Source organism: Gekko japonicus, unplaced genomic scaffold, assembly GCF_001447785.1.
Source record: "Gekko japonicus isolate JY-2015 unplaced genomic scaffold, Gekko_japonicus_V1.1 scaffold823, whole genome shotgun sequence".
Taxonomy (NCBI): domain Eukaryota; kingdom Metazoa; phylum Chordata; class Lepidosauria; order Squamata; family Gekkonidae; genus Gekko; species Gekko japonicus.
In genome coordinates this window covers 730832-746215 of record NW_015170915.1, presented here as the reverse complement: position 1 = coordinate 746215, position 15384 = coordinate 730832, and the positions used below count along the sequence as shown (strand labels likewise).

The 15384-nt window shown below is 46.0% G+C and overlaps 1 protein-coding gene across 1 annotated transcript; it reads right to left on the bottom strand.

The window, feature by feature from the left end:
• Positions 1–5785: 5785 nt before the first annotated feature.
• LOC107116744 (aquaporin-5-like) lies at positions 5786–15087 on the bottom strand. Its single transcript, XM_015418734.1, has 4 exons — positions 14725–15087; positions 10584–10748; positions 8657–8740; positions 5786–5959 (listed from the first exon to the last, which is right to left on the bottom strand). The coding sequence occupies exons 1-4, from the start codon at positions 15085–15087 to the stop codon at positions 5786–5788; spliced, it is 786 nt and encodes a 261-aa protein (XP_015274220.1).
• Positions 15088–15384: the final 297 nt, after the last annotated feature.

Genomic DNA, 15384 nt, shown 5'->3' with positions numbered 1-15384 from the left:
TTCGATGTGCCAGGAATGAGAGGCAAGTACCAGATGTGGAAATGGTCAGAGAAAAAAGTCTTCTCAGTAACCGTGAGGAGAATTTAATCTGGCTGCAGTTTAAGATGGCTAGTCATGTAAGTTTGTCTGTAGGAGTAGAAAAGAACAAGAGTCCAGTAGCACCTTAAAGGCTGTGGCCACACACACTAAATAATCCACTTTCAATCCACTTTCAAATTGGATTTTGCCAGTCAGTTGGAAAGTGCAGTGAAAGTGGATTATTTAGTGTGACCGATTTCACACAAGAGCTGTGCTGTGCTTGCGCCTCCCTTTGCCCCACTTCTATTGGTCAAATTCCCACTTGAAGCCGCGCGGCCGCATTTTAACCCGCGGCTTCGTCCAATTTCCCCCGCAGTTTCGTGATCCTGTTTTTTGGGTTTTTTTAAATCCCCCCAAGGGAAGTTTTTAATTGTTTTTTTCACAAAACTACAAACTATAACTGAAAATATAGGATGGGAAACTACATCTAAGGAGAAAGAAAAGAAACTCACTAATAACTAAACCCCTAAGAGTGGGAGATCAATACATCAGTCTATCTCAATGTTAATTTAAAATGCTAGTAATACATCGAACTTATGCTAAGTTATTTATCTTTTAACCATCCATTTATCTGTTAAATGAAACCCTCAGAGCATCCCAAAGTTATTACTAAATTTTCAGGCACAATTCAGAGTCCTTCAGCCTTTATTTTCTCATATCTTTTCTTATCCTCAATTTATATGGACTTTGGGAGACTGCCGCCCCCTTTTCAGAGAGAGAGTCCTCGTCAGAAGACACCGAGCCTAACTCGCCTTCCGATTTGCTTTCTTCTTCTTCGTTCTTGTCCTCCGCTGGTTCCCCCAGCTGTGTTTTCAGAAACTCACGTGCTTTAGGAACAGAGTCAATCTTTTCTTTTTTATCGTGGAGCTTGAAAATGACATATTCTGGAATTAACCATCTATAACTGATGCCACTTGTTTGCAAAAAAAGGATTAAGTCTTTATATTTCTTTCTCTTCTGTCTTATTTCAAATGGAATGTCTTTTAAAATCCTGATATTATTGTCCCCGATTTTCAAGGGTGTTCCCATAGTTGCTTTCAAAATAGAATCTCTCACATGTCTCTTTGAGAATCTGACTACTATTTCCCCAGGCAGATTATTTTTCTTGATGTATAAGGAATAGGACCTGTAGACCACATCCATCTCGCTGTAAAGATATTCCGCTGTCAAATCTGTCATTGGGGGTATTGCATCACTCAACAGTCGCTTCAGATTCTCTCCTTTAGATTCTGGGACCCCTTGGAACTGTAGGACCAAATTTGCTTTCTACATTTGCAGCTGTAAAGGCTGTGACTCTTCTGTAGCTTGTTTCATTTCCAGCTTTTGCACCTTTTTCTTGACTTTTTTAGTATTGGCATCCATTTCCTTCACCTTCTCTGCCACTTGCTCCATTGCATTTAAAGATTTAGTCAGTTGTAGCTGCTGTGAAGCCAAACTCTGACCAACTGTTGAGAATTGTTGCTTGATATTAGTCATCTCATCCAGCAGAGGATGCAAGGAATCTAGCAGTTTAGAAAGCTCAGTGGTCTCTTCCGTTCGAGGACTGCCCACTAGTTTTGCTTTCAACAGTTTGTCTTTATCTGGTTTCTTCTCTGCCATCTTTTTGGATTATTTACTTTTCTTAAAGTTGCTAAAGTCTCTGATATTCACCCATACGCTTATCTGTGCTCTGGTAAGTCTCTTAAAACAGATTTAGCCGCTTATTTTTCCGCTCCCCCCTCTCTATTTCCGTGTTTTCGTTTATGTGTTTGGGAGGGGCCCCTCCCCTGCTCGCTTTTCATCGCTCTTTAAGGGGGACAGCTTTCTTTTTAAATCTTCATGCTCGCTTCAACCCGACTCACAGTTCGTTGCTGGCCAACCAGCCACGCTCGGCATCGGTTTTTCTCGCCCGATCTCCGACGCTTGTCCTGGTCAGCAACACTAACTCCATGTGGACACTCAGTGGCAGGACCTTCGGGGTGGAGGAGCACCTCAATTCTTCGGCATCACACCGGCGAAAAGGTCGCCCCTCAAAAGCTCCCTGGCTAGGAGCCTTTTACCAAGGCTCCAGGGGGGTCGCAACCCATCACACCCCCTCCTACACGCTGGTGTGCAGATTGCATCCCCAGGATGTCTGGGAGAGGCCTCTGCCTGCGTGTCGCCATAAATTGGAAGTCCCGTGATCCTGTTTTTTGAGGATCAACCCTCTGGGTGTAGGAAAACTCGCCAGGGAACCAGGAGGATTGCTTGAGTGAGCCCACCGGTGTGGGAGATGAATGCGGCCACCTGATCAGCAATTTTAAATGCGAGATGAAACAGCAGTGAAACCCGATCAAAACGACTGCGTGACCACAGCCTAAGACTAACAAAATCTGTGGCAGGGTATGAGCTTCTGTGAGTCACTGTTCACTTCTTCGAGCGAGCAGTGGCTCACAAAAGCTCATACCTTGCCACAAATTTTGTTAGTCTTTAAGGTGCAACTGGACTCTTGCTCTTTTCTATGGCTGCAGATTGTGATTCAGGACCCAGAGACTAAAGAGACTTCCTTCTCTTTTCACACTGACTTTGAGACTGCTCAGTACAATTTTCATTCACACTGTATTGTTTAAAACTCTCCGTTTTGAACCCATAGCTTCCCCCACCTTTCAATCAAAGATTTTTTGTTTAAGTGTAATTCAGGTTTTGAATGGGGCATCTACAATTCTGTGACCAGTAACCTGGGCCTTTTAAGTCCAAAAAGGGTTACATATATATTACCATATAAAGGGGTGAAGGTCCACTGCATCACTGCTAGAGGAGTCTCCCCCACTTCTGGCTGCGTTTTATAATAAATGCCAGTGGCTACACACCACGCAACTGCAGAGCATGCCTAAAGCAGCAGCCATGGGGATGAGGGGACAGCGGTCTTTGGAGAGCCTTGTATAGCTGCTATGAATAAAAAATTGAAATCGTCCCCAACATGGTGGCCACAACTGGTATAAATATTTATAGGATTTTTCAATCCCCTGTAATTTACTCTGAGCTCTTATTTTCCTCAATGTCCAAGATCTGCTAGGAGCAGAATAATGCTCTTGAGGGTAACTAGTGTTACCAACTATGGACTGGGAAACTGCTGGAGATATGGGGCGAGGGGAGGGGAGGGACCTCAGCAGTAGGGATCCAAGCCCCTTGAACTGGGAGGGGGATCCCCCGATTTGGAGTGGGCTTCCCCGCTGCCAGCCAGCTGGCCAGTGGCTGGGAATCCTGCCCCCAAACGATGTTTTTGGGCTAGTTCCGGTGAAACCGGAAGTACTGCCCCCAACTCGATAACATCACCTGAGAGTGATGTCATTGCACCGGAAATGTTGCACGGGGGCTGCTCTCATATTTGGGCAAACTCTATGGTTTTGAGGGTGGAAAAACCATAGAGTTTCACCCAAATACCAGAGGGTCCCTGTGCAACAGTTCTGGCATGATGGTGTCACTCTCGGGTGATGTCATCCCATCGGGGACATCACGCAACATCCTCCCACCTCCTGGAATGCCCCTCAAAGGCCCCCACCAGCAGAGGTAAGGGACCTGGCAACCCTTCTTAACAGGGTATAAGGCTATAGAGTCCACTCTCCAAAGTAAGCCATCTTCTCCAGGGGAACTGATCTCTTTGGTCTGCAGATCAGTTGTACTTCTGGGAGTACCTGGTGGCTGGCAACCCCAGCACCAGCTCATCCTCCCCAAATACCATTGACATCTTAGAGATAGAATTTTGTATAGTTTGTTTTTATTGATAATAAATAATGCATTGTTTTACACAAACAGTAACAAAGGCCCCAGCATGCATATCCTTTGGCAAACAAACAAAGTAAAAAAAAAAAATGCAAAAAAGAGTGGGGACAGCAATGCGATGACAGCCAGTGCAGGAAACTCCAGTCCCTCTCCTTGTCTCTTACGTTTACAAAACTTTGGGATGTTCTTTCAGGACTCATTTCTCCTCATGTGTCTGAGATGTTCCTGATTCCAGTGGAGTGGTTAAGAGGGGCAGACTCTAATCTGAAGAACCGTGTTTGATTTCCCACTCTTCCACATGAAGTTTGCTGGGTGACTTTGGGCCAGTCACAATTCTCTCAGAGCTCTCAGCCCCACCTACCTCACAAGGGTGCCTCTTATGGGGAGAGGAAGGGAAGGAGATTGTAAGCTGCTTTGAGACTCCTTAAAGTAGAGAAAAGTGAGTTATACAAACCAGCTCTTCTTCTTCCATATAATGCCCTATTTAGCAAATGATACTGGAAGACAACATCCCAAATATAGAGTTGCCAACTCAAAAAGAAAGAAAATACTTTTACTGTCCCCCCCCCCCAGCCACTACCAGGATGTTTTGAGCTAACATTAGCAGCACTATATTTACTAAGGTTGTGTGCATGCTTTAGCTAAGTGCAAATGCTCACTGAACCAGGTTGTTGAGCTCGGCACTCCAGAAGACCATCCATGGGCTCCATTGAACCAAGGTAGTCATAGCAAAGCAACCTGATTAGTTTGGCACAGGGACAGCTGTGGAGATTGACTTTCCTGTGGCACTCTTCTCCACTGGTCAAGAGCCCAAGCATAGCCTTAATCCTCCTAATCCTTACCCAAGCTTCATCCACTGCTTCTGCCAGCACCTGCCAATGGTAAAACAAAACTTTTGCTATTCGTTCTGTTCCTACTGGGCCACTTGGCTTTCCTTCTTGATCTGTCCTCGGTGCTTCCTTTGGCCCTGCTCTGGTATTTGAAAACCGCATGTTGGCACACTTATCTGTCTTTCTCTCCTCTTCCACTTAATCAAAGAGCAGACCTGAACAGCAGAACGATGGTACTATCACCTGAGCTTCACAAGGCCTTTTTGTCTATGTACAGTTGATTGGAAATTAATTCGCTGCACTTGTTTGAGCGGACAGAGGAAGGATATTGACTCAAACCAATGCTTTCCACTGTGTTTGCATTTACTCCAGACCATGATGAACAAAAGCAAATGGAAAGAACAGACGGCAAGGACAGGCTGCAAAAGGCTGGTTTGTCTCTGTAGGGTCTCATGCAAGTTCTCACAAAGTCAAGACTAAAATGGCTGTCAGATTGCCCTCTTTCATACACCCATTTGAAACTTCTTCCTTAAAGGTTCTTTTTAGTATCTATGCAGTACATAAAAATGAATGATGAGTTAAACATAAAAAAGCTAATGGCAAGTATTGTTATGTATATGAGAAAGGACCAAGCCAAGGGTATTTTGGCCACCTTGCCCCAAAGCCCTGAAAGCCCAGGGTATATACAGTGCTCAGATGATTTGTACTCGGGCCCACCAGAAAATCAAACACAAATAGCTAGGAGAATTACAAAATACCCCACGCAATTGCAAATGAGAAGATCCCAGCCTAGACACACAGTTCTAGAACACTCCTGCTCTTTTGCCAGCCCCAAGAGGCAAACAACCATCCTTGTTTGGTGTTGCTTGTTGGAATGCATCATTTCTGAAATGGGCCATGTTGGAACAACCCCTTCCTCTGTGTTGGTTTCTGCTATGCATTCACAGATGCATGCAGGTACACATTCAAGATGGTCATACACACAAATAAAGTCTATCCCTGTTTCCCCTCTTCAACCCCTTGGCACCAGCAGAAGTAACTCGTTCTTTGGATTACGAGGTGCACAGTCAGTATTTATTTGGCATCAGGAGTGTTGGCTTCATCTCTTTTTTCCTTCCTATCCAGAGGTCTGTCGATTAAGGGGAGGACATCTCCATGCTCTTCTCCTTCTCTTCCCACTCTTCTTCTGACTCGTAAGTGCCTTTCACAATTGCTACTCTGTCAGACAGATTCATCGAGTGGGGCGACAGCAGGTAGTTGTAAAGCAAAGAAGCCAGGATGCCTCCGCAGATGGGTCCCACCCAGAAGACCTGAGAAAAGTCAAGGAAAGGGTTAAGCAATTTTCAAAGACTATCAGTTTCCTCACGATGCCAGTGAGACCCTATCAGACTTAACAGAGTAGTCATGCTTAATCACCTAATAGTTTGGCTTACATTCCATTTGCTCTTTGTGAGCACCAGAGTCCATTGTTTGGCTAGCTGTTCAGAGGCATCCAGACCAATTAGGGAGCATCTGATTAGCATGACTGCAGTGCTTTCTCACATGATTATGTTGCTTTCTCCTGGCTTCACACCCTGCCACTCATCTACTGCTGCTGCCTTCAGTTTTTAAAAAGGGAATGTAGTAAAGAAGGGGGGGGGGAATCCCATTTGAGATTATGAGTTGAGACTTACTACTTAGGTGCTTTTGGTGTCTGCCCATGACTTAGTTATTTGGACTGACTCTGAGCCAAAACAGCAGCAAGCCTGGCCCTGTAGTGCAATGTTTCCCAACCTGTGAGTTAGGAGCAGTGCTCCCTCTAAGCTGAGTTAGTGTGAGCTAGCTCACAGTTTTTTAGCCTCTGGCTCACACATTTTTGCCTTGGCTCAGGAAGGCTGGCTCCAGAGCAAACTAATTTATGCAGCAGCCAAATCACTCACTCACAACTTTAATGCCAGTAGCTCACAAAGTAGGATTTTTGCTCACAAGACTCCACAGCTTAGAGGGAGTGTTGGTCAGGAGCATCCAAAAGTGGGTCACGAAGCATTTAAAAGTGTGGGCCAGCCCTCCCTAATGGCCACCCCTGCCTTTTCCATTGCTGCCGCTTGTATTTTGGAAAACAAGATGTGACCATGGAAACATTATCTTCCATGTCATACATTAGTTGATACTTTCCCCCATTGCATATACATGTTCATTGAATAAAATGTGTCCAGATGGTTATTAGAGTGAATTTCTTAGAATCATAGAGGGATTAGAGATAGAGTTGGATTTATACCTGCCCTTCACTTGGAGTCTCAGAGCATTTTACAATCTCCTTCCCTTCCTCTCCCTACAACATATACCTTGTGAGGTAGGTGGAGCTGAGACAGCTCTGAAAGAACTGCTCTTGAGAGAACAGCTCTGAGAGAACTGTGACTGACCCAAGGTCACCCAGCTGGCTGCATGAGGAAGAGTGGGGAATCAAACCCAGTTCTTCAGATTAGTCCACACGCCTAACCACTACACCAAACTGGCTCTCATAGAATGCTGAACTAGATGGGTGCCAAGGTCATAATTTGCTTAGGGTGCCAAAAAACCATGGGTGGGTCACCATACCAAGTAAATTTGGACTTGTGGGTCACCATACCAAAAAAAGGTTGTGAACCGCTGCTTTAGCACATGTGGTGGTTACTGCCAAACCTTCTTGATATGGTGCTGGGTTATAGATTAACCTTGAGGCGATTGAGCATGATGTCATCAAAGGAATTTGAGTGAGTTAAATTCCCTTGGCAATTGTGTTCATGCTGAATTTGCAATATGCCCGGGCTTCTGACTTGTGCTGATGTTTTACAGCAAGGCCCACTAAGCATGTGGCCAGGAGGTACAGCAGGAAAACAATTCCTCCTCTTTTGGATGATCTGATTAAGTTCTAAAACAGGAATGGGCAGTTCTTTGGGCACAAAACAAAACAAAAAAACCCCCCAAAACACAACGGAGATACATTTGAATGTTCCTGCTCAGGCAAAACTTTAGAGAAATAACAAAAAAACAAAGAGATCTATTTAAAGAAAACTTTCTCAAGGGATAGTCTGTAAATCCCTTGATTACCACCAAGTTTTAGCAAAACCACTTTCTTGGTGAATTCTAGAGGTTTAATGTGAAGGAATTCTGAGGGAAGCCAGAACAGTTCTTAGGGGAATGATTCATACAGCTCAGGGCAGGATACATGAATTCCGACTACCACAAGCATTCTTATAACAACCAGGAGAAGTGGATGATATTGAGAGAGACAATGGTATGCTGCAGTTCTAAACAACATCTCTCCCTTCTAAACAACATCTCTCCCTTCTGAGTCCACTGAAGACTTCAACAGGTTTAGAAGAGTGGAATTCTGTTTAGGAGGACTGCACTGCCAGTGATTGTCTCATGCAAGAGTGTGGATTTGAACTCAGGTCTTGCTTTCTTAGTTGAACACTCTAATGATACACCAAACTGGCTCACTGATGTTTTGACTCTCCAGCGCCCATTGTGAACATCTCAGATTCAAGGGTTAAATAAAAGAGAGTACAGGATACAGCAAGCATTATCTGAGTCCCATTACCATTTCTGCCATCATGGCATTACAGGTGTATCTGCCCTAATAGGTTTGGCGGCAGAAAGTGCTGTCAAGTCTCAGCTGATTTATGGCGACCCCGTAGGGTTTTCAAGGGAAGAGAGGTTCAGAGGTGGCTTTGCCATTGCCTGCCTCTGTGCAGCAACCATGGACTTCCTTGGTGGCCTCCCATCTAAATACTCACCAGGGCCGACCTTGCTTAGCTTGTGAGATCTGACGAGATCGGGCCAGCCTAGACTATCCAGGTCAGGGCTTAATAGGTTTAGATTGGAGTAATTCTGCAAATGTTTGCACTATAAACCACTTCTTTTGTCTGTCTGGGCTTTGTTCTTGTCTCTGAAAAATGTTGGCTGTGCAACAATGGAGGGTGGATTCATATGACACGTATTTTCTGCAGTGATGATCTACCCAAGATAAACAGCTAAAATCTTACCCAGTGAGCAGGGCTGAATCGGCCAATGACAACAGCAGGACCAAATGACCTAGCTGGATTCATAGAGCAGCCAGTGAAATAGATCTGTGGAGGGAAGGATAGTTTGTTAGACATATTAACATTTCCTGTAAATCCATTATTGTCCCCTGCCCATCTGTCAGACAACCACACTCCCTGTTTCCTTCTGTATAGTGTAGGCAGTGAATTCTTCCTTCCATTCCCACCAATGTGTTTGTGGTGTTGTCTTGGAAAGAGTTCTAGACAACGCTCACAGATATACCCCTGGAGCAAACATCTGCAGCGAGCAAACCTAGATGTGTTCTGACGGCTGCTTCTCCAAACAACAGTATCAACAAACACTCTAAGAGGGCTGAAAGCAGATGTTCAGGATGAGGCACTACTTAGATCAAATATTTCAGTGTTGCCACCTCTGGCTTTTTACTCTGCTAGCCTGGATTATGAACAATGAGCAGTGGCTTGAGAAGTTTTAGTAATGGCGTCCCCACCTTTATCTCTGCAGGCTCTGCCTCATCTGTCCACACCGATTGATCTGACAAACCCTAAATTGGGAATTTAACTGTTACCAGAATGCCATACTCAGGGATGTTTTTTGTAAAATTCATGCAGCTCCTGTCTGCACCGATAATTACAATTTCTGTGGATCAGCAACAGTATTGTAGGGGGCCACCTTTGTGGTTATCACAGCAACTCTATGGTGTTCACAAGGAGCTGTAACTCCTCACAGACAGCACCTCCACGTGAGCAGGGGCTGGAAAGTTAAAAAGCCAGCTGAGACCTATGGTTGGCTAGATCTGAGCTGAATGGCCCCCTAAAAGCTACTGGGGCTTGTCTCCACTTGCTTCTGGTAGCCAGCAGCTTGGTAAGAGACTGGCTCACTGGGAACGTTCCCTGTAAGTTAATTGGCCAGCCCATCCTTGCACCCACCTTCTACTTCCTTTGGTTTATCAAGGGTGCGGTCACATGGAGGATTAGCCACGCTACAGAGACAGATGATAGGTGGATTTTCTGGGCGCAATCACACCACAACATCTGGGAAGCGTAGAGCTCCCGTGGCTAACCCGAGGCTTCCCGCCGAAGATGCGGCATAAAGAACTAGTACCTCCGAGGTACTAGTTTCCAGAAACCGTGGGGCAAGGGCGGGCGTCTGATCGCGTTTCCGGTGGTAGTTCGTGGCATTTGGCACCCGCCCATGTCCCTTCGCAAAAAGGTTTCCCCCCCCCAAGTCTCCATGGGATGCCCACAAGCACCCAACGGCACATGCGCACACTTCGGTTTAAAACAAAACACAACTCCGTTTGCCACGGCAGCAGCGCCTAGCCATTGCTGCTGTGATCACGCCACACCGCTTCTTTGCCGTGCTGCAGGATTGTTGTGTGATTGGCACCTGCCCCCGAACCACGGGATGTCGGCAGGATGTGTGATCCGGTGGCCCCGCGTTAGTTTGCTCCGGGGCAAACAGTCACGCTCCCCCCCCTCATTTTCCGACCCGTGTGACTGGGGCCCAAGGTCGGCATTGTCTATTCTGACTGGCAGCAGCTCTCCAGAGTACCAGGTAGAGGCTTTCCACATCACCTATTACCTGGCCCTTCCCACCCACCCCATTTGCAAATCTTAAGGATTGGACCTGGGCCTGGATGCAGAGCTGGCGCTCTCCCACTGAGCCATGGTCCCTTCTCCCAATACGTGAGGTGCCACAGTTGTTCATATTCCACCTCCCTCTGTGCATGAGGTCAGCCCAGTGGCGAGCCTGACAGTAGTTCTCAAAGGAATCACATCAGGCTTCTGAGATGGATCAACTGGCTCTATGACATCACAATCTTTCACACTCCACCTCTGCTTCGTCTTTTGTTTCTGCACAAACAAACTAAAAAGGTGTGGGGTAGGGAAACCATGCTGAAACACTCACCCCAACCAGGTGACCCAGGGTGACAGACAGCCCGATAGACAGGGCTGGAGAGCCTACGTTGTCCCGTCGGCGGCTGTCAGTCGAGGCAAAAATGCACATAACAAGCTGGAAAGTGAGGATCATCTCCACCACCACGGCCTGGCCTGCAGTTGTGTTGTTGCTGAGCTGTGAAGACAAGAAAGTAGGGAGGCTTAGGGTGCAGTCCCACATGCCTCTATCTGTAAGTGACTCTCACTGGCCCCAAGAGCGACCATCTTCCAACTAGATAAACATACTCAAGGGTGGATGCTAACTTAAAAAACACTTTTTTAAAATGTGCAAATGCCTGCAGGGGTTGTCATTGCATTCCAAGCCCTTGAGGCAGAGACCCGCATTTTCTAGCACCCTTGGGCACTTCTAAGCTTGGTGGGGGTGCTGTTCCATTTCTAAACTGGTTGGATCAGGACTCTGGAATATCTCTCTCCCCGCCCCCCCCGCTTTAAGTAACAGAAGAGGCTCAGACTGTCTACTGCAAAATTCCACCTCTCTGTCCTTTTTCACTCTCTGCGTTTACCTCTCTCTCTTTTTGGTCATCAATACCACATAGCAATCAATCTATCTGGTGGTGGAAAGTGCCATCAAGTTGCAGCCAACTCACGGCAACCCCATAAGGTTTTGAAGGCAAGAGATGATTAGAAGTGGTTTGCCGTTGCCCGCCTCTGTATAGCAACGCTGAACTTCCTTTGTGGTCTCACATCCGAGGACTAATCAGGGCTGACCCTGCTTAGCTTCCAAGATCTGACAAGATCAGGCCATATCTGTCTGCTACCTTTCTATCACCTTTCTGTCCTTCTTGTCCTTTGAGGATAGTTCTCTTGTTTTACGAAGAGTCTGTGAGTTAGGTTAGGCTGAAATGGAGGGACTTGCCAGAGACTACCCACTAAAACCAGGACCCAATAATGGGAGGGAGGTATGGGTATACTTTACAAGAACCCAGAGATCCCGGGGGGACTCACCCCTGTGTTTGCAAACCCATTGCTATGCCATGGTCTACATAAGACTCAGGGATATAGATTCTCCACCTACTCAGGGGAGTCACCTGCTATGCAGAAAAATATGGCTTTGTAAATTAACCTCCCCAAAAGGAAGCTGTTAATTTTTAAATTATATTTATATGTTTACACCCTGCATTCCTCCACAATGGGTACACAAAGCACTTTAAAGCATTGTGCTTCCCTTCTCACAACAACAATCCTGTGAGGTAGGTTAGGTTGAGGGAGAATGACTGTTCCCAAGTCAACAAGCAATAGGGTTGTAAGGCAGATGAGTTTTGAATGACGTCAAGAAGTTATTCCCTGACTGAGATAAATGGGTGTGTTGGGATTCGAACCCAGGTCTCCCCAGTCCTAGTCCAGTATATTAACAACCACAGTTCAGCCCTGAAATGGTTTGTTCTCTGCTAACACTGTACCTGCCCCAAATCATTTTTAAAGCAATGGAAGCTTGATGAGCAACACTGCCCTGGAGAAGCCAGGAGATTTCTAAGTATTTGGACCAGGTTTAGGGGCCACCCACTGGACACGTGTGAGCAGAAACCCATGGGTCTTGAGCTAATATTTAGCACAAAGATAGGGTAGAAAGAACTATAATAATTTAGGATCTAGCTATGTAAGACATTTACTTTTTAAAAAAGCAGACTGTAATCTCTCTGGGCATGTATGAAACTCACGGCTTCTTGTTTCAAATGAGGTTTATCATGAAGATGTAACAACGCAGAAGGCTTTTTTGTATTACAAATTCCTCTGCTTTGTTTCCTCTTCTGCATGAGTAGCAATCAGAAATTGTGCAAGAGAGGCTCCCAAAGAATTTTAAACCCCTACAGAAAACGGCTTGAGTCACTTTTATGGTCTGTGCATTCTCTTGGCTTGCTAGCTAGAAGTAGGGGGTTAGGGAAAATGTAGGAAAGGAAGGGGTGTATAAACCTGATTCGTAACCATAGCCTGGAGGGTTGGAAGGGGTGCTGCATAACAAAGGTCTAAAACATGATTCCCAGCATCTCATTTGCAGCAAGTCCATAAGAATATATTACTATGGATATTTTGAACCTCCAGCTGTCTTCCTTGCAGATCCAAGAGGTTTTCTAAGGGTTCTTTGTATTGCACTACCAGGATCATCCCTGTACCGGCTTAACTAGATTCCTCTGTCTTTTTTCTGTCCAGATATAATTTGGCTCCTAAACTTAGTTTATATACTTTGGCCACAATCCAGCAGAGAATTAAGTGCACTAAAGCCTTATTTAATCAACGGTCTTAAGTGCTTTTAACTCTATATTGGATCGCAACCTCTAGCTAGCCTCAAAAGAGGCTTGTAGTCATTCGTAGACCCTGCCCAAATACCAAGAATGAGGGGAAGAATAGACCTGCCTGGCCTGCAAGCCCATCACCAAGATTTGATCAATCTACAACATTTCTGAAATAAGACAAAAAGTTTGCTTTCATTATTTATGAAAGTGTACATATGGGACAGGATCTGGAGTAAGGGGCATGTTAAAATTTTGCACCGAGCCCACAGAAAATATATTTAGGACCCACATGCAAAAAGCACCTCTTTCCTTCAGGCGGATTTTGTATATGTGTGGTGCTCCCTTCCATAGTAAAGGTAAAGGTTCCCTTGCTCAAAAGCCAGTTGAATCCGACTCTAGGGTTGCAGTGCTCATCTCCGTTTCAAAGCCGAAGAGCTGTCCGAAGACGTTTCCGTGGTCATGTGGCCGGCATGACTAAACACCAAGGCGCACAGAACGCTGTTACCTTCCCACCGAAGCGGTACCTGTTTATCTACTTGCAATTTCTTGCTTTCGAACTGCTAGGTTGGCAGGAGCTGGAACTAGAGACGGGAGCTCACTCCGTCATGCGGCAACCCGGGTCTCAAACTGCTGAACTACTGACCTTCCACAGCCTGCAGTTCAGCGTCTTAACCACTTGAGCCACCGCAGCTCCCTTCCATAGTACATTTATTTATATATTAAATGCTGCTCCAGAGGGTCCCCTGACCTCTGAGACTGGTGTTTGGGGTGGCGTGCTGGGGAATGGTGTGCCACACCTTGCAAAGTCAGCCTTTGCATCTCAGCCTCCCTTTTCAGCTAGGAACTTAGGGATGCCTGCAATGCTCCCTCTTAAGCTGTGGAGTCTTGTGAGCAAAAATTCTACTCTCTGAGCTACTGGCATTAAAGTTGTGAGCAAGTGATTTGGCTACTGCATAAATTAGTTTTCTCTGGACCCATCCCTCCTGAGCTAAGGCAAAATGTGTGAGCCAGAGGCTAAAAAATTGTGAGCCAGCTCACACTAATTCAGCTTAGAAGGATTACTGGACACCAGCCTCCAAGTGGGACCTGGCGATCCCCCGGAATCGCAACTCATTTCCAGACTACAGAAATCAGTTTCCCTGGGGGAAAGCAATGCTTTGAAGAGTGGACTCTATGGTATTGTACCTCACTGAGGTCCCTGTCCTCCCCAGGTTAACTTCCAAATCTCAAGGAGTTTCTCAATCTGTATTTGGCAACTCTAACCCCCTCCATCTACTATTGGTGGCCAGGGGGGACCTGGCAGCCCTATGAACTACATCTCCAAGACTACACAAGCAGATATATAAAAATTAGGCATCAAAACCTCAACTATTGTCAGCGGGTCGAAGTGATCCCCTTTCCCACGCTGAAGAAGGAAAAAGAAATCAATTTCATACATGGAAAAAACTCTCTAACTTTTGTTTTTGCTCCTCCTCCAGGTGGCAAAGCTGGAGTTAAAGAAGTTTTTGCTTTCCCTATCTCTCCTCCTGACTCACTCACCCCCTTAGGCTATGAGAAGCCTTGGGAAGGAACCCCGCCTTGTAAATTACTCTGCACAGTTAACCTGTCAAGCCAGCCAACTGCCTGATGTATCATTACAGCATTAGAGCCATTAGTCCATCTCAGGCTGCAGTGCAGCTTGTAGGTGGAATCTACTGCACCAGAAGCACAGAGTGTCAGCCTCTGACTTTCAAATCCCTGCTGAGATGTAGTTACCCTTCCTCTGTACGTTGGCTTACCCGAGAATCCCTCGCACAAAACTGCTAAACCACCTAACTATCTCCAGAACGAATCACCTTCCCAAAAGCAGAGAGCACTTACCCCATTGACTGCCAAGTTGCCACGGACGTTAACAGGAGTCACTCCATAAAGGATGCCTGCTCCAGCAATGGCCCCCACCAACTGGGCCACGATGTAGAACAGGGTCCGGAGGAAAGAGATCTGGTTGCCGACAAAGAAAGCGATCGTCACTGCTGGATTCATGTGTCCACCACTGATGTGGCCAAAGGTCTGTGCCATGGTGCCAATGGCCAAGCCGAAAGCCAGGGCGATCTGGAGGACGGTGGGCAAGGCTGAAGGCCATTTCAGGGCTGATCCTAAGCCAAAGAAGACAAAAATCAAGGTGGCTAAGAATTCGGTAAAGACAGCTCGGGCAAAAGCGATGGTGCAGATTTCTTTCCTCATGTTCAGGCTGTGGCAGGTGGAATGGTGGTGATGATAGATGCTAAGTGGCTGCTGTGGAAATGTAGGGCCAAACAGATCTATATATATGTCTACAGGTGTAGTTAGGAAGGATTTTATGGGTGGAGCCAAGACAATTGCCAGTCCTCCACCCTCCCCACCTGATCCTGTGGAATTTGGAAACTTTCCATCTTCAAGCTACATCTACGCCTTCCTCTCTCATAGGCTGGTGCTGATTTTCTTCTTTTCTCCTTTAGACAATGGGGACCCTATTGAATGTCCCTGCGGTCATTAGATAAC